The sequence below is a fragment of the Triticum dicoccoides genome, chromosome 5B, assembly GCF_002162155.2.
Source record: "Triticum dicoccoides isolate Atlit2015 ecotype Zavitan chromosome 5B, WEW_v2.0, whole genome shotgun sequence".
Lineage (NCBI taxonomy): Eukaryota > Viridiplantae > Streptophyta > Magnoliopsida > Poales > Poaceae > Triticum > Triticum dicoccoides.
In genome coordinates, this window is record NC_041389.1 from 221593655 (window position 1) to 221616120 (window position 22466).

At 43.7% G+C, this 22466-nt stretch overlaps 1 protein-coding gene across 1 annotated transcript; it reads right to left on the minus strand.

Moving 5' to 3' along the window:
- Nucleotides 1–18964: 18964 nt before the first annotated feature.
- Nucleotides 18965–19710, minus strand: LOC119305348. The gene has a single exon (XM_037581886.1). The coding sequence runs from the start codon at nucleotides 19523–19525 to the stop codon at nucleotides 19202–19204; it is 324 nt and encodes a 107-aa protein (XP_037437783.1). The 5' UTR covers nucleotides 19526–19710; the 3' UTR covers nucleotides 18965–19201.
- Nucleotides 19711–22466: the final 2756 nt, after the last annotated feature.

Genomic DNA, 22466 nt, shown 5'->3' on the forward strand with positions numbered 1-22466 from the left:
TTCGCAACTTGCTCCAAGGAGGTCGTATAGTGGGACAGTATGTGGATGAGTTTAGCAAGTTAGCACGCTATGCCCCAGATGATGTGGCCACAGATGCCGCGAAGCAGGAGAAGTTTCTTGAGGGACTCGTTGATTAGCTGAGCATGCAGTTGATGGTGGCAACTTTCAACAACTACCAGGAGGTGGTAGACAAGGCACTCATGATAGAAGGCAAGAAGCAACAGATTGACAACCGCAAGAGGAAGTATGGACAGGGGAGTTACACTTCTGGAGCTCAGCAGAAGCCCCGCTATTCCCCGTACTCGGGAGGACATACTCACAACCATGGATGCCATAGGCATGGAGGACATTTGCACAATGGAGAAAGTTCGCACAACCAAAGTGGCCCTAAGAATGGCAATGGGAATGGAGGAAGAAACGGTCAAAGCCATACCAACCCCGCAACACTAGCAAGAGGGATCTGAGCCACATTACTTGTTTCATATGCGGGAAGACCGTACATTACGCCACTGAATGTCCTGAAGCAAAGAATGGAAATGGCAATGGAGGTTATGCAAAGAAGCCCAACCCCTTCACCAAAGGTCAGGTGAACCACGTCAGTGTGGAGGAGATTGAGGATCAACCTGACGCAGTTGTCAGTAAGTTTTTGATTAATGCATTTACAGCACTTGTTCTTTTCGATACTGGTGCATCTCATTCATTCATATCAAGGGGATTTGTTGATAGAGGCAAAGGTGTCCCGTCTTTCGATGAGATGGTGGATTTCGCTTTGGTGGAAGTCAACTTTGACGATCCGACTACGAACGTGCGAGGACGTCGCGCCTTAGCAATCGCTAAACCAACTCCGAGAGGTTATTGACCACGCCGGAGCACGATCAACCTGACCACGAGGGTCTGTTTCCTGCGAGCAAACGAAGAACAAGCAAGAAACTGAGATTGCAATCTGGATATTGCGAATATAAGATGAAAGCTTTATTGATCAAGGTGGGGTTCTGTGACGCCTTTGTCTGGTCGTTGAACACAAACGAAGTACGCGAAGTTGCAGCTATGGCGAACTTTTAATCTAAACAAAACCTGAAGTCTAAACGATGCCCTAAGGGCTGTATATATGGAGGAAGAGGGGGGGAATTTCGTGGCCCTTGGTGGAGGGGTCCGAAATCAACCCTATCTCTTGTTTCCCCACACATACGGACTCTAAAAATAGCCTATACTTATGTATTTCGAAATTACATGGGCCTGGCCCAATAATAAGGTGACGCAGCACCTAAAATAGCCTCGGGACGAAATTTAGGAAGTGGCATCTTGTATATTTCGTCCAAGGCTTCATGCACCCATTATGGTGGCTTCAAAGTCCTGAAATCATCACTTGTAACTCCGTTCTTGTTCCCCTTGCGCATGCCATCATCTCCATGCTTGTTCTTGCTCCAATGTTCATCCTTCTCCAAGCTAGGCCCTTCATTTGTAAGCAAAACAAATGTATCCAATTTAGGCAGCATCATATTCTCATGAACATTAGAATCATTACCAAGAAACGAAAGTACCTGGTAATTTAGTTGGCGTGCACGAGCTCTAGTAATTGGTCCAGTATGTATAGCAGCAGGGGTTGTGGGTGTAACAATTGTATTGATGTCCTCATCACTCAATAGCTTCAATCTTGGCTTTGTCAACTTCAATTCCCTGTGGAGTAACAACATAGCCAAGAAAAGATACTCGGTCGGTGCAAAAGGTGCACTTCCCAAGGTTACCAAACAAACGTGCATCACGTAGAGCAATAAAAACAGCACGTAAATGTTCCAAATGTTCTTCCAAAGATCTGCTATAAATCAGTATGTCATCAAAGTAAACTACCACAAATCGTCCAATGAAAGCACGTAAAACTTCGTTCATTAATCTCATGAAAGTACTAGGTGCATTAGTTAACCCAAAAGGCATGACTAACCACTCATATAATCCAAACTTAGTTTTAAATGCTGTTTTCCATTCATCTCCCAATTTCATACGAATTTGATGGTAGCCACTACGCAAATCAACTTTGGAGAATATTGTAGAGCCACTCAATTCATCAAGCATATCATCTAGCCTAGGAATAGGATGACGATAACGAATAGTAATATTATTAATGCCTCTACAATCAACACACATACGTGATGTACCATCCTTTTTCGGTACTAGAATAATAGGAACAGCACAAGGACTAAGGGATCCGCGTATATAACCTTTGTCGAGAAGCTCTTGTACTTGGCGCATAATCTCCTTCGTCTCCTCTGGATTGGTACGGTATGGTGCATGGTTTGGCAGTGAAGCACCGGGAATTAAGTCAATCTGATGCTCAATCCCTCGAATAGGCGGTAATCCCGGTGGCACGTCTTGTGGAAAGACGTCAGCGAACTCCTGCAAAATGTTAGTGACAGCAGGAGGCAAAGAGGAAGGCACGTCCTCGAATGAAAATAATGCCTCTTTGCACACAAAAGCATAGCAAACAGATTTGCTGAAATCTAGCTCATCAATATCAGATTTGGTGGCAAATAAACATGCACTTTTCAATTTAATTTCAGAAGCAACACTAGATGGTTTATTATTAGGCTTCATTTGTTGCTCAAATTCTTTTGCCACAATCTGATTTTCACTCTTATTCTTCTCCTGTTGTGCTTTATTAGCTCTATTAATATCATCTTTCAAAATGGAATCAGGAGTCATAGGAAGCAAAGTAATATTTTTATCGTTATGAACAAGAGTATAGTGATTGTTTCTACCATGGTGTACAGAATTTTTATCAAATTGCCATGGTCTACCAAGTAATAAGGAACATGCTTGCATAGGTACCACATCACAATCAACATAATCAGCATATGTAGAGATACTAAAATGCACACGAACAGTACGTGTTACCTTAACCTTGCCGCTGTTGTTGAACCATTGGATGTAGTAAGGATGTGGATGTGGTCTTGTGGTGAGAGAAAGCTTCTCCACCATCTCCATGCTAGCCAAGTTGTTGCAGCTCCCTCCGTCTATGATGACGCGCACAGAACGTTCCTTCACAACTCCCTTGGTATGGAACAAATTGTGCCTCTGATTTTGCTCAGCTTGTGTGACCTGCACACTCAAAACACGTTGAGCAACTAAACATTCATACCTGTCAGCGTCTTCAGGAGCCATGTATTGCGTCTCATGATCAGAATCAACTCCACCATGTTCTTCACGTGTAATAAGAGCCAAAGTCTCCTCATCATAGTCACTAGCGGACTCATATCCACCATCCGCGGTAGCAATCATCACACGCGGAGATTTGCATTCTCTAGCATAATGACCTCCTCCCTTACAACAACGACAAATAATATCACTTGTGTGCCCTGTTGATGCCATGGAAGAAGAAGAACGCTGTGCAGGCCCCGCAGGTGCGCTCTTGGCAGATAATGGTGGTTGTGCCTGTTTTCTTGTATCACGGCTGGAGGTGGCACCGGATGGAGGTGCTGGTGCAGTTGAAGTAGAAGATGCACGTGGTGTCCATGATGAAGGTCGGCCTGCAGAAAAGTTAGTTCGCCCCAATGCTTGTCGATCCTGCACTTCACGTTCAGCTTTACAAGCAAGATGGAATAAACGAGTGATATTAGTATACTCCTTATAGTCTAGAATGGTCTGAATCTCTCTATTTAATCCACCCAGAAAACGTGCAAGCATAGCTTCATTCTCCTCAACAATACCACATCTAATCATGCCAGTTTGTAATTCTTGATAATATTCTTCTACAGAATTTTTCCCTTGTCTTAAATGCTGCAATTTTTGAAGCAATTCACGTTGATAATATGGTGGAACCCAACGCGTACGCATAGCAGTTTTCAAAGCAGCCCAAGTAGTTGGAATAGGATATAATCTACAATGTTCAGACCACCATACACATGCAAAACTAGTGAAAGCACAAACGGCAGCAGCAACTCGTCTCTCCTCAGGATATTGTAAACATGTAAATCGTTGTTCAGTTCCTAACTCCCAAGTAAGATATATATCAGGAACATATCTACCCTCAAATGGTGGAATATTCAATTTCAGTTTAGGAATATGGACATCATCTCGTACCTGAGGTGGTGGTGCAGGCCTACCATTACGAATATATACCTGAGGTCGACCTGCTGGTGGTGGTACAGGTGGCTGCACGTAGTGTTGATTTTGATCAACCTCATCCTCATAGTCTCCCACATAAGCATCCTCCTCCGCATCAGCAGCAGGAGCCACAGAAGTATCAACAGCAGCACCAACAGTTTGGCCAAACGCAAGAGGAACACGGCTTGCTCGGCGGAGGTCTGCTTCGCGACGTGGAGGTAGTTGTTGTTGTTGTTGTTGTTGGAGAGGTGCATTAGCTGCAGCGGGTGGTGGTGGTGGAAGACGCGCGAGCAATTCATTAAACTTGTTATCGAGCTTTGTTTCGAACGTCTTCTCAAAGCCAGTGATCTTCTCCATGGCCTCTTCAAAATTGTTCAGCACATCTTGCACCTGTTCAGTCATCATTTGCTGAAACTTATCATGAAGCTCCTTGTTCGATAAATTCTCCCAGTCAATCTCGTCGGCTTGTGATCCTGGCATGGTTAGCAGTAATAGAAACACACAAGAATATGATCCTACAGACTACGAACAAGTGGTGGTGGTGGGTGTCACAAATCCGTCAAGCAAATCTCAAATTCTTACCAGTTCTTACCCAGCAGCAGGCGGTGATCGGCAACCGTTGTAGTCAAAAACTCTCAAAGCTTGGATAGAGCGATTACCAGGGAGAGTCAAACGCACGACGTAGATCTATGTGGAGCTGGGAAGGCTTATAATATGGTAGCAAAAAGGATCAGCAATAATCAATTCAGAGATGCAAAGTTGAATAAACGCTCAACGACGGTACTGTGCTGGTCCTAGGCTAGACTGTGCTAGAGACGCGAGCCTAGAACACTAACAAAATCACGGCGCGGCACGTAAACAAGGGAAAAGCACACTCTGGATTTTTTTTTTCGCTCTTTTTTTTTTGCGCTATATATTATTTTATTTTTTTGCGCTGCTTTTTTTTTTGCGAAAAATCACTATAATGGCGAGTGTCTCAAAACTCTTCTTAGCTCAAACTGACAGGATGGGCACGAAATTTTTTTGACCAATTTTTTTTTTTGACTGCCCGGACCCAAAAACTGGAAACGGGTCAAAAAAAACTTCCTATAATGGCACCTGTCTCAAAACACTCAGAAACACCTAAAAATAGGATAGCCAGAATTTTTTTTCGAAAAATGCGTTTTCGAAAAATTTTGGGCCTAAACGGAGCGTGGCTACCCGACTCTTTTTTTTTCCGAAACCTACTCCGGCAAGGAAACACGAATCGGAATCTAGATGGATCTCGAAAACAAACCTAATATGACAAGAACTTGGATTGGTGGTGGATATATGGTGGTAGATGGCAGCGGTGGTGGTATATGACAGCTGTGGTGGTATATGGATACGGATTCGAAGCGGTGGCGGATAAGCGATGGTGGTAGATGGCAGGGGTGATGATGATGGTGCGGCGGCGGCGTGACAACTTATGACCAGAACTCGAAACTCTAAAAGACTAGACTCTAAGACCAGCAACTAGACACGACGATGCAACCGCAAATTCAACAAAGCAAAACCCTAAAAAGATTATGCAAAGGCTCAGATTGGTTCGGATATGATGAACTAACCCTAATTATTTTTTTGTGGCTTTTTCGTGGACTGTAGGTATGAAGAACAGACTCGATCTAAACTACGAAAAACTGTAAAATCTCACCGAGCAACCTGGAAATCTGATACCACTTGATAGAGGCAAAGGTGTCCCGTCTTTTGATGAGATGGTGGATTTCGCTTTGGTGGAAGTCAACTTTGACGATCCGACTACGAACGTGCGAGGACGTCGCGCCTTAGCAATCGCTAAACCAACTCCGAGAGGTTATTGACCACGCCGGAGCACGATCAACCTGACCACGAGGGTCTGTTTCCTGCGAGCAAACGAAGAACAAGCAAGAAACTGAGATTGCAATCTGGATATTGTGAATATAAGATGAAAGCTTTATTGATCAAGGTGGGGTTCTGTGACGCCTTTGTCTGGTCGTTGAACACAAACGAAGTACGCGAAGTTGCAGCTATGGCGAACTTTTAATCTAAACAAAACCCGAAGTCTAAACGATGCCCTAAGGGCTGTATATATGGAGGAAGAGGGGGGGAATTTCGTGGCCCTTGGTGGAGGGGTCCGAAATCAACCCTATCTCTTGTTTCCCCACACATACGGACTCTAAAAATAGCCTATACTTATGTATTTCGAAATTACATGGGCCTGGCCCAATAATAAGGTGACGCAGCACCTAAAATAGCCTCGGGACGAAATTTATGAAGTGGCGTCTTGTATATTTCGTCCAAGGCTTCATGCACCCATTATGGTGGCTTCAAAATCCTGAAATCATCACTTGTAACTCCGTTCTTGTTTCCCTTGCGCATGCCATCATCTCCATGCTTGTTCTTGCTCCAATGTTCATCCTTCTCCAAGCTAGGCCCTTCATTTGTAAGCAAAACAAATGTATCCAATTTAGGCAGCATCATATTCTCATGAACATTAGAATCATTACCAAGAAACGAAAGTACCTGGTAATTTAGTTGGCGTGCACGAGCTCTAGTAATTGGTCCAGTATGTATAGCAGCAGGGGCTGTGGGTGTAACAATTGTATTGATGTCCTCATCATCCTCCCCTTCTTGGAATGAAGTCGTCCTCGACGGAAGTCCATCTTCCTCACCCAAATAAGGCTTCAAATCTGCAATGTTAAAAGTGGGACTAACCCCAAAATCTGCAGGCAGCTCAAGTTTATATGCATTATCATTTATTTTCTCTAACACCTTAAAGGGACCATCAGCACGTGGCATTAGCTTTGATTTGCGCAAATCAGGAAATCTATCCTTACGCAAATGTAACCAAACAAGATCTCCAGGTGCAAACACAACATGTTTTCTACCCTTATCTCCAGCAAGTTTATATTTAGCATTCATACGCTCAATGTTTCCCTTAGTTAACTCATGCATTTTTAAAATCAATTCAGCACGTTGTTTAGCATCAAAATTAACCTTCTCCGAAGATGGAAGAGGCAACAAATCAATAGGTGCACGAGGTAGGAAACCATACACAACTTCAAAAGGGCACATCTTAGTAGTAGAATGCAATGAACGATTATAAGCAAATTCAATATGAGGCAAGCATTCCTCCCACATTTTCTTATTACTCTTCAAAACAGCCCTAAGCATAGTAGACAATGTTCTATTGACTACTTCAGTTTGGCCATCAGTTTGGGGGTGACAAGTAGTACTAAAAAGCAGTTTAGTCCCCAACTTAACCCATAAACATCTCCAAAAGTGGCTAAGAAATTTAGTATCACGATCTGAAACAATAGTATTTGGCACACCATGCAAGCGAATAATTTCACGAAAGAACAAATCAGCAACATTAACAGCATCATCGCTTTTATGACATGGTATAAAGTGTGCCATTTTCGAGAATCTATCCACGACAACAAATATGATATCCCTCCCCTTCTTTGTTCGAGGTAAACCTAAAACAAAGTCCATAGATATATCCTCCCAAGGAACACTAGGTACAGGCAAAGGCATATATAAACCATGAGGATTGAGTCGTGACTTAGCTTTTTGACATGTAGTGCAGCGAGCAATAAAACGCTCAACATCCCGTCTCATCTTTGGCCAAAAGAAATGTGTAGCAAGTACGTCCTCCGTCTTCTTCATGCCAAAGTGTCCCATTAATCCTCCTCCATGCGCCTCCTGCAACAACAAAAGACGAACGGAGCTAGCTGGAATGCATAGCTTGTTAGCACGAAACACAAATCCATCGTTAACAACAAACTTGTTCCACATTCTTCCTTCTTTACAATTCTGCATTACATCTTTAAAATCAGCATCATGCACATATTGATCTTTGATGGTCTCCAAACCAAATATTTTGGGCCTAAACGGAGCGTGGCTACCCGACTCTTTTTTTTTCCGAAACCTACTCCGGCAAGGAAACACGAATCGGAAACTAGATGGATCTCGAAAACAAACCTAATAAGCAAGGAAATCGGATTGGTGGTGGATATATGGTGGTGGTATATGGCAGCGGTGGTGGTAGCGGTGGTAGTATATGGATATGGATCGGTGGTGGTATATGGACACGGATTAGTGGTGGTATATGGATACGGATTCGGAGCGGTGGTGGTAGATGGCAGGGGCGATGATGATGGTGCGGCGGCGGCGTGACAACTTATGACCAGAACTCGAAACTCTAAAAGACTAGACTCTAAGACCAGCAACTAGAAACGACGATGCAACCGCAAATTCAACAAAGCAAAACCCTAAAAAGATTATGCAAAGGCTCAGATTGGTTCGGATATGATGAACTAACCCTAATTTTTTTTTGTGGCTTTTTCGTGGACTATAGGTATGAAGAACAGACTCGATCTAAACTACGAAAAACTGTAAAATCTCACCGAGCAACCTGGAAATCTGATACCACTTGATAGAGGCAAAGGTGTCCCGTCTTTCGATGAGATGGTGGATTTCGCTTTGGTGGAAGTCAACTTTGACGATCCGACTACGAACGTGCGAGGACGTCGCGCCTTAGCAATCGCTAAACCAACTCCGAGAGGTTATTGACCACGCCGGAGCACGATCAACCTGACCACGAGGGTCTGTTTCCTGCGAGCAAACGAAGAACAAGCAAGAAACTGAGATTGCAATCTGGATATTGCGAATATAAGATGAAAGCTTTATTGATCAAGGTGGGGTTCTGTGACGCCTTTGTCTGGTCGTTGAACACAAACGAAGTACGCGAAGTTGCAGCTATGGCGAACTTTTAATCTAAACAAAACCTGAAGTCTAAACGATGCCCTAAGGGCTGTATATATGGAGGAAGAGGGGGGGAATTTCGTGGCCCTTGGTGGAGGGGTCCGAAATCAACCCTATCTCTTGTTTCCCCACACATACGGACTCTAAAAATAGCCTATACTTATGTATTTCGAAATTACATGGGCCTGGCCCAATAATAAGGTGACGCAGCACCTAAAATAGCCTCGGGACGAAATTTAGGAAGTGGCATCTTGTATATTTCGTCCAAGGCTTCATGCACCCATTATGGTGGCTTCAAAGTCCTGAAATCATCACTTGTAACTCCGTTCTTGTTCCCCTTGCGCATGCCATCATCTCCATGCTTGTTCTTGCTCCAATGTTCATCCTTCTCCAAGCTAGGCCCTTCATTTGTAAGCAAAACAAATGTATCCAATTTAGGCAGCATCATATTCTCATGAACATTAGAATCATTACCAAGAAACGAAAGTACCTGGTAATTTAGTTGGCGTGCACGAGCTCTAGTAATTGGTCCAGTATGTATAGCAGCAGGGGCTGTGGGTGTAACAATTGTATTGATGTCCTCATCATTTGTGGATAAGTATAAGTTGCCAACAGTAGCCCTTAAGTCACCTATGTTAGTAAGTTCCCTAGGAGTGGAGTATATGGCTAGTAGGGGATGCTATCAGTTGCCAGTAACCATAGGTAGACATGTTTTCCCCACCGACCTGATTGTCCTGGTGTCACAAGGATTGGATGTGATACTAGGCATGGATTGGCTATCCAAGTATGAGGGAAACATCGATTGCGCCAGTAAATCAATTCTTCTCACCACCCCGGAAAGAAGAAGGATCAAGTATGTGTCTAGGCATGCGCCGAGGAGGACTCAGGTAAATTCCTTATCGGGAGTTGTTCAGGAGGAAGTACCAGTGGTGAAGGATTACCCCGATGTATTTCCAGAGGAGTTACCAGGCATGCCACCGGATCGAGACATTGAGTTTTTGATTGAGTTATTGCCAGGCACCGGACCAATTTCCAAGAGACCGTATCGATGCCCACTAATAATTTGGAGGAAATTAAGAAGCAAATTAAGGAGTTACTGGAGAAAGGTTACATTCGACCAAGTTCATCACCTTGGGGAGCCCCGGTGCTTCTAGTTGAGAATAAGGATGGATCATTAAGGATGGTTGTTGATTATCGTGCGCTGAATGAGGTGACGGTCAAGAACAAATACCCTTTGTCGATGATCAATGATTTGTTTGACCAGCTGCAAGGAGCTAAAGTTTTCTCCAAGATCGATCTTTGATCAGGTTATCACCGGTTGAAGATCCGAGAGCAGGATATACCTAAGACAGCTTTTACCACAAGGTATGGGCTATATGAGTATATAGTTATGTCATTTGGTTTGACTAATGCCCCTGCCTATTTCATGAGTATGCTGAACAAGGTGTTCATGGAGTTTCTGGATAAGTTTGCCGTGGTGTTCATTGATGACATTTTGGTGTACTCGAAGAATGAAGAGGAACATAAGGAACATTTGCGTTTGGTTCTTGAGAATCTCAAGAAACATCAGTTGTATGCCAAGTTCAGCAAATGTGAATTTTGGTTGAAGGAAGTTGGATTTCTTGGACATGTTATATTCGGAGAAGGAATAGAAGTAGACCCTACCAAGGTTGCTTCTGTCACTAAATGGTTGGCACCCACCTCAGTGGGAGAGATCAGAAGTTTTCTTGGACTCGCAGGTTATTATCGGAGATTTATTGAGAATTTTTCCAAGATTGCGAAGCCCATGACAGAGTTATTGAAGACGGACACCAAGTTTAAATGGACTGAGGATTGTGAGGCCAGTTTTCAGGAGTTGAAGAAGCGTTTGGTTACAGGCCCAGTGCTGATTCTCCCAGACATACGCAAGAATTTCCAAGTGTATTGTGACGCTTCACGTCGAGGACTTGGAGGAGTGCTTATGCAGGACGGGAGAGTTGTTTCATATGCCTCACAACAACTTCGACCTCATGAGTTGAATTATGTTATGCATGATTTGGAGTTAGCAGCTGTGGTGCACGCGCTCAAGACATGGAGACATTTTCTTATCAGAAACTGTTGTGATGTTTACACAGATCATAAGAGTTTGAAATACATCTTCACGCAGAAGGAGTTAAACCTTAGGCAAAGGAGATGGTTGGAACTCATAAAGGATTATGATATGAGATTGCATTATCATCCAGGAAAGGCCAATGTCGTAGCAGATGCATTGAGCCGCAAGAGTTATGTTAACACGCTCATAAACGGAGGATTACCTAAGGAGTTAGCAGACGACCTTCGGGACCTATGCTTGGAGATAGTTCTGAGAGGTTATGTTGCAGCATTGGAAATTCAGTCCACTTTCTTGGGTAAAATTAGAGAAGCCCAGAAGACGGACAAGGAGATTGCTGAGATAAAGGAAAGGATGAGTAAAGGAAAGGCTAAATGATTTCGTGAGGATGAGCCCGACACCTTATGGTTTGAGGATCGTATTTATGTGCCTAATGACCCTCAGATCAGGAAGTTGATTCTTCAGGAGGCTCACGATTCGCCCTACTCGATTCACCCAGGCAACACTAAAATGTATCTGGATTTGAAGGAAAGTTTCAGGTGGACAGGAATGAAGAAGGATATTACCGAGTATGTAGCAGTATGTGATGTATGTCAGAGAGTGAAGGCAGAGCATCAGAAACCAGCATGATTGCTATAGTCATTACCAATACCCGAATGGAAGTGGGATAAACTTGGCATGGATTTTATCACTGGATTACCCAGGACTTGTTCAGGCTATTATTCTATTTGGGTTTTAGTTGATCGCTTGACGAAGGTAGCCCATTTCATCCCTGTGAAGACAACTTATACGAGTGCTAAGTTGGCAAAGATATACATGACCAGGATCGTATGTCTGCATGGAGTTCCGAGGACCATTGTATGAGATAGAGGAACACAGTTTACTTCAAAGTTTTGGAATCAGTTGCATGAAACTTTGGGTACCAGGGTAGAGTTCAGTACAGCCTTTCATCCACAGACAGATGGACAGACCGAGAGAGTCAATCAGATTCTGGAGGACATATTGAGAGCTTGTGCGCTAGATTATGGATCTAGTTGGGATGACAATTTGCCCTATGCAGAGTTCTCCTATAACAATAGTTATCAAGCCAGTTTGAAGATGGCCCCTTTTGAAGCTTTGTACGGAAGGAGGTGCAGGACACCATTATCGAGGGATGAAGTTGGAGATCGATAGTTGTTCAGACCAGATTTAATCAGAGAGTCTGAGGAGAAGGTTAAGTAGATTCGAGACCGACTCAAGGTAGCTCAATCCAGGTAGAAGAGTTATGCGGATACTAAATGCAAGGAGGTAGCCTACGAAGTCGGAGGCAGAGCATATCTTCGTGTGTCCCCACTTCGAGGAGTTAAATGTTTTGGAGTCAAGGGAAAGCTAGCACCACATTTTGTGGGACCATATAGAGTTTTGGAACGCATGGGAGAAGTTGCGTACAAGTTGGAACTGCCTGAAGGATTGTCAGGAGTTCATGATGTGTTTCACGTTTCCCAATTGAAGAAGTGCAACACAGAGATGGCCGACATTCCTCTGAGAGATACAGTGCCACTGGAAGCAATTCAGGTGGATAGTGATCTGACCTATGAAGAGAAGCCAGTCAAGATTCTCGAGTTTTCCAGTCGAGTTACTCGCAGCAAGGTGATCAAGTTTTGCAAAGTTCAGCGGAGCCACCATACCGAGGAGGAAGCCACCTGGGAGCGAGAAGAAGATCTTCGCGAACCACCCAAAACTTTTTGCTAACCAACCTGAATCTCGAGGGCAAGATTCATCTTAACGGGGGTAGGTTTGTAACATCCCAATTTTCAATTTGGATGTTATACATAGATCATCATATGCATATTATATTTTATTTTGCATTTTGTTGTGATCCTAGAAATCTTAAGCAACTCAAGGACCCAAGGAGAGAGTTGGAGGTTTCACAAAATTCATATTTGATTTTTTTTCAAATTTGAAAGGATCAATTTGATTTTCAATATTTTCTTTCCAATTATTTCCAATAATAAAAATAAATGAGAGAAGATAATATGGCTTCTTCAACACAAGAGAAATATTAGAAAATAAATGTTGAACTTAAATTATTATTTTATTTGAATTTTATTTGTTATTTTATTTGAATTAGAGAAAAACTTGCATTTTCAAAAATTGCATTTTAGTCCAGAAAAATGTTTATCTTGTCCTAAATATTAGGTTTGGACGGTGAAAATTGTTTCTGGAATTTTTAGAATATTTTTATATTTTATTAGGATTTTTCTTCGCGGTGAAATTATTTAAAAAAAGTTTCAGACCGAACTGGGCCGAAGGTTCAGCCGGCCCACTCGCCCGCGTCGCCTTCCTCGCGCCGCATGCTGTGCTGCCGCCGGACTCACGAAGGAGTCCGATGTCGCATCGCCGCCCGACGCCGCTCCAAGTCGGAGGAGCCCCGAGGCCCCTTTATAAGGGAGCCGACCCGACCCCTCCTCTCCTCAAAGCCGCCGCCGCCGCCCCGCACATCGCTCGCCGCCGCTGCAGCTCACATCCACCGCTCGCGCTGCCGCCTAGAGCCGCCGCCATCGCCGCTTAGCGCCGCCGCCCCGTGCTGCTAGCTGCTGCTGCCGCTGCCGCCACCTCGCGCCGCCGCCCGCGTCACCGCCGCCTCGTTTCGCCACCGAAGCCGAGCCCCGCCTTGCCGGATCTTGCCACCGCCGGTCATTTCCATTTAGCCGGTAAAAACCGTCGGTTCACCGGTTTTTGTGTTCGGTTTTTTTAGTTTCGGTTATTAGCCATTAGATCGGTTTTTTAGATAGTTCGTCAGATTACGAACGTTCACCCATTTGTTCTTCTTAATGAATGAATTCATTCATTTAGTTCTGTTAGCGAACATTCGTTTTGTAGATTTTTCTTTTTAGTTTTATTTTTCTGCCAGGGACTTATTTGCGAATAAGTTTTTTCGCGATTTAGCCCCTAATCTTAAAACTAGCGTAACATTTAGCTTGTTTATCCAAATTAGATGAAACCAACGCCTAGATTTTCGTAACAATCTCTTATTTCCAGTAAAACAAATTGAACATGATTTTGACAATTTAAAGTTTGAGTTTAGTTCAGATTAGTAATCGATCTTGTTTTGTTCATATCTTGAGTTTCGTAGTTCCGTTTGAGTTGTTATTTTTTGCAAATCGTAGCTAATCACATGTATCGACTGTTAAGATCTAATCCACATGAAAATAATGATGTTAGGTTTTATTTTCTGTTTAGTTTAGATGTTTGCTTGTTTCAAGTTTGATTTGGATCTTTTCTCGTTTTTCTCTTTGTTTCGCTTGAGTGATTGCTTATGTATGCTACTGTTTGTCTATGCTAGATTAACCAGAGCGTGAAGCTTGTTACTACAAATCTCTAGAGTTTGCAGATCATCCACAAGGCAAGTTGCACTTTGATCATATTCTTCTATACCTAATTTTTACTATGCATTAGTTTTGCCCCTCAAATTTTTGCATGAGTAGGATTGGGAACATGTGATTTGATTGTAGTACTTGAGGTAGGAACCTAATACCTTTTGATCACCCCGGGAATATACGTTATGCTCTATTATTGCTTAGTAATGCTCGTAGATGGGGATTGGATCGTGATACACACGGAAGTTATGAGAGCTATTAATCTTGGATAACTTTAAGGTGGCAACTTTAATACACATCTGGGTGGATTGGTTGGGGCACCTGGAGAATCCAGTGTTTGTCCATTAGGGAAATTCTGGAGTACCCGTGTGATTTTTCCTCGGTTCGGCACCCAGGCTCAAAGGGATCATATGATATTTCATGCCTAGAAACTTCCGTGTGCAGCCACAAGCCATTATGGGCTCTGGCATAGTTGAGTAAGTTGTATGAGCTCTCGAAGAGGTGGACTAGCAGATGTAGGGGAAAGTAGGTGTACCGGTCCGCCCGGAGTAGAGTATTAATGCTTCAAAAAGACTATGTCTCGATCTTCCGATCATGTATATTATCGAGTCTTGTGGGGAAAAGTGCGCAACCTCTGCAAAGTGTATAAACTAATCATTGTTAGTTGTGTCCCCGGTTATGGACATCTTGAGTATCTGGAATTGGATATTACTATTGATCTCATCACTTTTAATTAATTGAATTGGTTTAATGATGATACTAGTTTAATTGAGATTTGAGTTGGAGGAACCTTCTCAAATATTAGAACAACTTGGGAGTAGTTTAAATAAAATTTATTCCTTTGTTGTAGGGAAAAACTAGCTTTATGCAAAATCATAAATTTAGAGCTTCCACTAGCCAAATATTGCATGTAGATATAGTTCTTGCATTCATTGCTTTACAGTGTAACTCTGCCAGCATATTCAATGTGCTGACCTACACGGCTGCAACGTCTCATGTTGCAGACTTCTTAGACGACAAATAAGGTGCGATAGGTCGTTGTCTTGCACTCAGCTATGTCGTTGGAGTTGATGGACTCATTTACCTTCGAGGCTTCCGCGGTTATTTAGTTTAGATGGCCTTCAGCCATACTATTTTTGTGTAATCATACTCTTTGTCATGACTCGATATAATAAGTGTGTGATTGAATTCTGTTATAATTCCTCGAGTACTGTGTGCGTCAGCGTTACCGATCCAGGGATGACACTTAAGCACAGAGATATCGGTCCATTGGGATCGTGGTCGCAACAGGTGGTTGTAGATCGGGAGTCGCCCTAGAACGAGCGACTTAACATTAATTGCGTAACAAAATCATGCTATTTTACAACTATTATTTGTTAGATTAAGGCTGTAGACTCTCACGTCCGGTGGCTGGAGCTTCTTCGGTAGCTCTTCTTCTTGTCCTTCGTACTCGGTGTCCTCGTCGTCTTGTCCATTGGATGTAGCTGTTCCATGGCCTTCCTCCAAGTACCTGATCACACATAGTGTTTTCGCTTGAGGTAGTAGCCATGTCTCATGTGTAGAGAGTGGGAGTTCTGAGAGGAGCGAGTTCACCTTATCTTCGATATCCTTTGCTTGAGCTCTTGTCAATGGTCCAAGTGGTGTCGTGGGAGATGTAGATACGTCCATGGGGATGATCGTGGGATGCTCCACATCAGATAGGCCCACGGTGGGCGCCAACTATCGTGGTTTTGTCACGGCATGTGTCCTCGTGAAAGGACTTAGTCGTGGGGCCATCGCCGTGAGGTAGTAGTTTGAACGGGGTTGATCGGAATCGAGAGATAAGGGTTTACCCAGGTTCGGCCCCTCATGATGGAGGTAAAAGCCTACTCCTGCTTGATTGATTATGATGTGGGATCTCAATTACAAGGGTGCAACTTGGCTATCCTAGTACTCGACAGCTTGTAACTTAGTCTTTCTGCCTTAGGGGCTCCCCTTTATATATAGGTCGAGACCCTGGGCTTACAACAGAGTCCGGGTCATAATACAACCCGTATCCTAATCTGCTTTCTACTTATCTTACCTCACAAGCAAGGGAGTTTCCTTTGTCTGTGTTCGTGGCGGCTAGGGAGCCGACGATGCCTGCCTAGGATGGGAGTGCTCTTTTGTGTTGCGAGCCTGCGCGCTCTAATGCTTAGGCCTTGGCCATGTAACTTGCTCGCTGCCTGGCTTTGAACCCTCCATACTCTTTATCTCGTTGCACCTTGGGCTTTTGGTTTGTGTAATGTTCGATCGGTTGCTACTCTGCATGTCGTGTGGGCTTTATTAATTTAAAGCCGGACGCTCCTAGAGTCTTCATTCTAAAAAAAGTTTCCTTTGTCTCTTAACCGAGTAGATGTCCAAACATTGGGCCGTGAGCCGGCCCGCCGCACGAGTCGCCACCTGGGCCCTAAGCTTCGCGGTTATCGCGGGCCATGTAACGAACCTTTTTTCCTCAAGTCGCCACTGGATAACCCGGCCCTGAACAGGCGGGTCATACTGTGGGGTTATGTCCCCAACACCGGAGGTCACCAACATCGGGTGCAAGACGAGGAGGCGAGTGGCCGGACAACACAGCCGAAGTCGATATGTCGCTGTCTCGGATCCCCCATGGCGCAGTGAGAACCCAGAAGGCATGTCCGCTTCGTTGGAACCATTAGCCACCAAACGCTGTCACACTCTGCCAGGAACATCGCCTAGCCGTGCAGTCGACCATGGCCGTTGCCCACCAAGACTCGCCGTGCGCCACGAAGTCATCTCCGGCCGCTGCAGCCGGAGCAGATTATCCTCGCCACCATCGTCCGTCGTACCGGCATTGCCTGGCGGCGTCCTCCGATGGCGGCGAGGGGCCTGATTGGTGAGAGGAGATCGATGGTTGTAGATCGGGAGTCGCCCTAGAACGAGCGACTTAACATTAATTACATAACAATCATGCTATTTTACAACTATTATTTGTTAGATTAAGGTCGTGGACTCTCACGATTTCCATCCTAGTGTCTGGCCGCCGGCGATGGAGCTTGTGGCGGCCCAAACGCAGCCAGGGAGGAGGGGGAGCGCGCACGTGAAGGCTCTAGGTAGGGGATGGATCTGGCCATGGCGGCCGGCGAGGGAGCGCCTGCCCGCCGGCGATGGAGCTCATAGTGGCCCAGTTGCTGCCGTGGGGGAGGGGGAGGGAGGGGGAAGGTTGCGCGCGAGTAAGGCTGAAGGTAGCGGATGAAGGCGCTCGAATGAGGCGGGGCGCGCTTTGCCAGCGTGGCATGTGAACCGGCCGAAAGTTCGGCCGGTGCACCGCGCCCAAACATTTACCTTAGATTAAGGCCGTAGACTCACGATTTCCATCCTACTCCTTCCATTCCAATGAATGAGGCATGCATGCTTTCCAAAATTTAATTTTGACCGTAAATTATATCATTGAAAACTTTTTTTAATGTAAATTCAATGGTATAATTTTTACCACATATAAATCCATATTTGGTTAGTCTAATTTATGGTCGAAGATAACATTTGAGATGTGTGGACACCTTGTTCATCGAAATGAAGAGAGTAATAGTGTATATGTTGCAGGGCGTCCAACAGAGGACTCAAGAAATGCAGCTGCATCACTTTCGATGCTAGTGTAGTAGTAATTTGGAATGGGTGAAGCGCGCAAATCTTTGAAAGTGTTTTAGTTTTTCCATCGATCATCACCGTCACCGTAAAATACGAGACAATGAATTGGCAAAGAAATGAATTGGCAAAGAGGCGGGTAAAACTTTTTGGTTCAGTCGTACAAGGAGAGAGTAGTTTATTTTCCCCTTGTAACATTCTTCTCTATAAATCAGATGGACATATTTTTGCGTCCGTATTAGAAACAAGAAAAAACATAGTCCAGCTTAGTTGAATCCTGATTTGTCGTCTTTGTGATATAGTAATAGTGTATGACTTTGACACGATGTAGAGATAAATAAAGGGTTCAAGGTTAACGGAGCAACCGAAGATGTACGTGCATCTTTGTGGTATTTTAGATTCGTTAGGTTAGTACCAAAGTTGGTCATACGATCCTGATATTAGTGTAGGATTATTCTGGACAGAAGATTTGTCCAGCCCGAGCGCATCCATCGGAACGTTCATTCACGTGCCCTGGTTCTATCCGAGCGGGTGGTTTGTGCTTGTGCGGTGAAGGCCCGCAAGGCGAGTTGATTCCAGTCATGTCGGCACTCTCCCTCACGAGACGCGTGGCACGTCGTCGGGGAGATGAGATGATGAAACCTGGCACCGGTAGAATCTAAACCCAGCGCGCAAACCACGGAAGGCTTGCGTTATCCGGAATTACAGGATGGGATGGATGCTGCCTGCGATTTGCTTGCTCTTGCTTGAAGCAATGTGCCAAGAAGCGTATGTTTAAGCTCGTCCTCATGAGCTGTTTCAGGGGAAAACAAATGTTTTAAAGGGAAATTTCAAGATAATTCACTTTAATCGCATCTGGATCAGCTGTTACAAAAGAAATGCCTCCGTGTAGCTTCAACTTGGAGAGAAGCGATGCGGCTAGTCGTTTGATGCACAAGACACAACAAGCGAGCGGATTTTAACAAAGCAAGTGGCACAAGTCAGATTAGAAAGTCAACAGCATACCCAGATTTCAGCAAAAGAAAGAACATGAGTTAAGTAGCCGATCTCTTTCTTTCCCATCTTGTTAATCACGGTGACAAGAAATACTAGCAGTAGTCTCTAATTTCGCAAAAACAAAAAAGTAGTACAGTAGTCTCTAATTTCTCGATGTTTCATTTCACCAAGCACAAAACACGACCAAAATCGTCTCGGCCTCTTCCAAACGCGTACTGTATCACATTAGCCATCCTACAGACCTCCAAAAAGAACAAGGAAAGCGCGACCGTCAACCGCTGCACTTGTCTTGTCTGAGGTCGCGGAGGAGCCCCCCTGCCTCCGCGCCGACGAGCTCCAGCTGGTCCTCGAGGTACTTCTGCAGCAGCCCCAGCCGATCGCCGGCGTCAACCGCCCCAAATCGCCCGCCGCTTCTTGTGCTGCCGCCGCACATCTGCATCATCCTCCTCCTCGCCCGCCGGAACCGGACCACGGCCACGGCGCAGCAAAGCAGGGGCAGCCAGAGCAGCACCAGTGACAAGGCCACCGGCAAGGCGCACGCAGCCACCGCCACCGCCGCGCACGTCCGCCACGCAGCCGGCCTCCCGCTGCCCATCCCGCACGCACGCACCGGAGCTGATCAGCCGGCGGCGAGGGTTGCAAGAGACTGGCCGCTTTGGTCTTGCTCCGCCTTTTTGCTTGTTTGGAATTTGGATGGGAGGAGAAGGGATGTGTATCCGTGAGAGCAAAGCTTCCGCTTTTATTATGGACGGATGTTGCTTTGCTTCGACCGAAGGCGTTGGCGTGTCCGACTCAGTGGTGACCTTCTCCCACCTTTTTATGCTGCTACTGGGAGTCATCGATCGCCTTTCTCTTACTTCTTGGACAGGATCGGAATGGGCGTGACACGTATAGGTTGTGGTTATGATATTTTCTCCATTCTTTTTGCGCCCCACGGAGCGTTTACACGCGGTAAGAAAAGATATCCTGCAAAACTATATTTTTTGTCGAAAAAAGGACCTCCAATATAAATCGAACTACAATTTTCTGATCATGCCAAATCAGAAGTTTTTTATGGTAAATTATGTTGTGGCGAGCCAATTTTCTTTAGCAAATCAAACCTTTTTATCTCAAATTATGTTGTCACGAGAATGACAATTTTCTTTAGTAAACATGTCAAACCCTAATCATGATAAGAATATTCCATCGCCAGATTTTTGTATATTCTTTAAAGAAAAGGGTGTGCAGGGTACATGCCACAACAATCATGGTAGATCCGTAGCAATCAAAACTGTTTCAGAGTGCTTCTATAATGTTGTGGAGACTGTAGATGTTGTGTGTAAACTTAGGTTCGCCATAGACAGCCTTTATAACTTTACCCCTCTTTATTTTATTTTATTTTATTTGCCGAATATTCATACTTTCCCTCGTTTAAACTTGATATTTTCTGCGCTTATCGCTTCAACTTGTCTATCTATATCTATACCTACTAATAAAAAAAATAGGGCGAACCAACATGTGGTTGGATGGTTAGAGGGATTGTGGTATCCCAGCCCACCAGGGTTCAAATCCTGGTGCTCGCATTTATTCCTGGATTTATTTCAGAGACGTTCCCGTCAACGACAAAGGTGCCTATGATGAGTGTATGCGCGTGTATATGAGCGCTTGTGTCTGTACTGATGTTCAAACAAAAAGAAATAGGTATTCTTAATCCGTCATGCTATTTTATAAGAAACATCTTGATGTTTCTGACATTAATCCCGCGGTACATATCTTTTAAAATACTCATATCTTTTAAATCGTAACTCCAAATTTAACATGTTATATATGAAATTTGATTAGAAAAATATATAGAATCTGAATATGATGTTAATTTGCATGTTAACCATTTAAAAAAATACTATCTAGGGTGCAATCTTAATCAACAATGCATTATCCGTCTTTCTTTCAAATTAGTACTGGTCCGGATTGTGGATGAACATCTCAGCAAAATCAGGACTGAAGACGAAACTGAAGATCACTTGCCCGTTTTTTAGTACGTATTAAATCTACATGCAAGCCGTGTTTAAATAGAAGACATGTGCAATCTTGAGCTTGCGCTTTTGTACGCAAAGACCATCTTTGTTTGGACCATACCTACAAATACTCATATTATAGACCATTTTTTGTAAATAAAGAGTGTATGATATTATTTTACTCCCATTGCAACGCACGGGTCCTTTTGCTAGTTACTCATAATATCGACAAAGATGTGCAAATCTCCTTGTCTTAATTAATGGTTTGTTGCAATATGGATGTATTCATGAGGAAATATGGCCATATTAGGGCATCTCCAATGCTAGACGCCTGGATATTAATGGTTTGTTGCAGATATGGATGTATTCATGAGGAAATATGAGCATATTAGGGCATCTCCAATGCTAGACGCCTGCATAGGTGCTTATGGAAGAATAAATAAATATTATAAAATTGAAAACGCACCTAAGAACCTTACCTTTCAACGGAGGACGCTAATTTGCAGGCGCAAATCAAGCAACTGGATGCTTCGTGCGGGAACAAAATGAGCCAAGCGCTCGGCGCATGCTTTTGCATCGACGCTAGGTTTGACACCAGGATTTAACAGTACAACCGCTAAACGGGCAGGAAATCAATCCTAGCGCCCGCCTCTAGCGCCTAGCGTTGTAGATGACCTTAGGGAAGTACTTAAAGACAAGGCTAATCCTATATATCTAAGGATTTCGTTCTCATTATCGTATTTATCTCAACGCGCAAGAATGTCACATCATCATACAATTATGGATTAGATAAGGTCACCTTAACATGCTATCATGTATGGAAAAAGACCCACCACCTCATGCAACCATGCATAGAAAATATCATTCTATAATTCTACTTATATTCAATAAGTATTTTTACAACTATACATAATCAAATATGATATATCATATGTATTTTAAATTTTGTTTGACGCGTTATTAATAAATATTATATACCACACAATCAACTTGAATTGAAATATATTGCAACTGATTCCTGCAACAACGCGCGGGTTCATTAATTTCATATAAAGTGGGTCGTCACAGGAAGCTTCACAAGTGAAGACAACCTATGGTACAACCGCAAGCAGTAGTACCCGTGGTCATATCGCACAGTTCTTACCCCCTCCCCCCCCCCCAGCCCCTAATCCAGATGACTGCACTATACAAAGGAGACTCTTTAGAGAGCTTTGCCAATTCCATCAGGTTGAAGACTTTTGGAAATAGATGGACATTTTATAAATTCATGAATATAATTAACCGTTTATGGACATTTTTCAGGTCTATGAACATTTTACAAATTCACGAACATTGTTTGAGATCCATGAATATTTTTTAAATTGTGTTATTTTATAAAAAAGTATGTGTTCTTTAAATTCACAATAGTTTTTAAAGATCAGTCAATATTTTTAATTTAATGAACATTTCTAAATAAATAAAGGTAGTTGATTTTTTCTGAATTAGTGCTAGAGCAGTGGGAAAAATTAAGTGAGCAAGCGGAGCGGAGAGCCGAACTTGGTC

What these genes read in the sequence shown, in the direction of transcription:
- LOC119305348 (XM_037581886.1), bottom strand. Translation starts at nt 19,525, where the DNA reads ATGGGCAGCGGGAGGCCGGCTGCGTGGCGGACGTGCGCGGCGGTGGCG.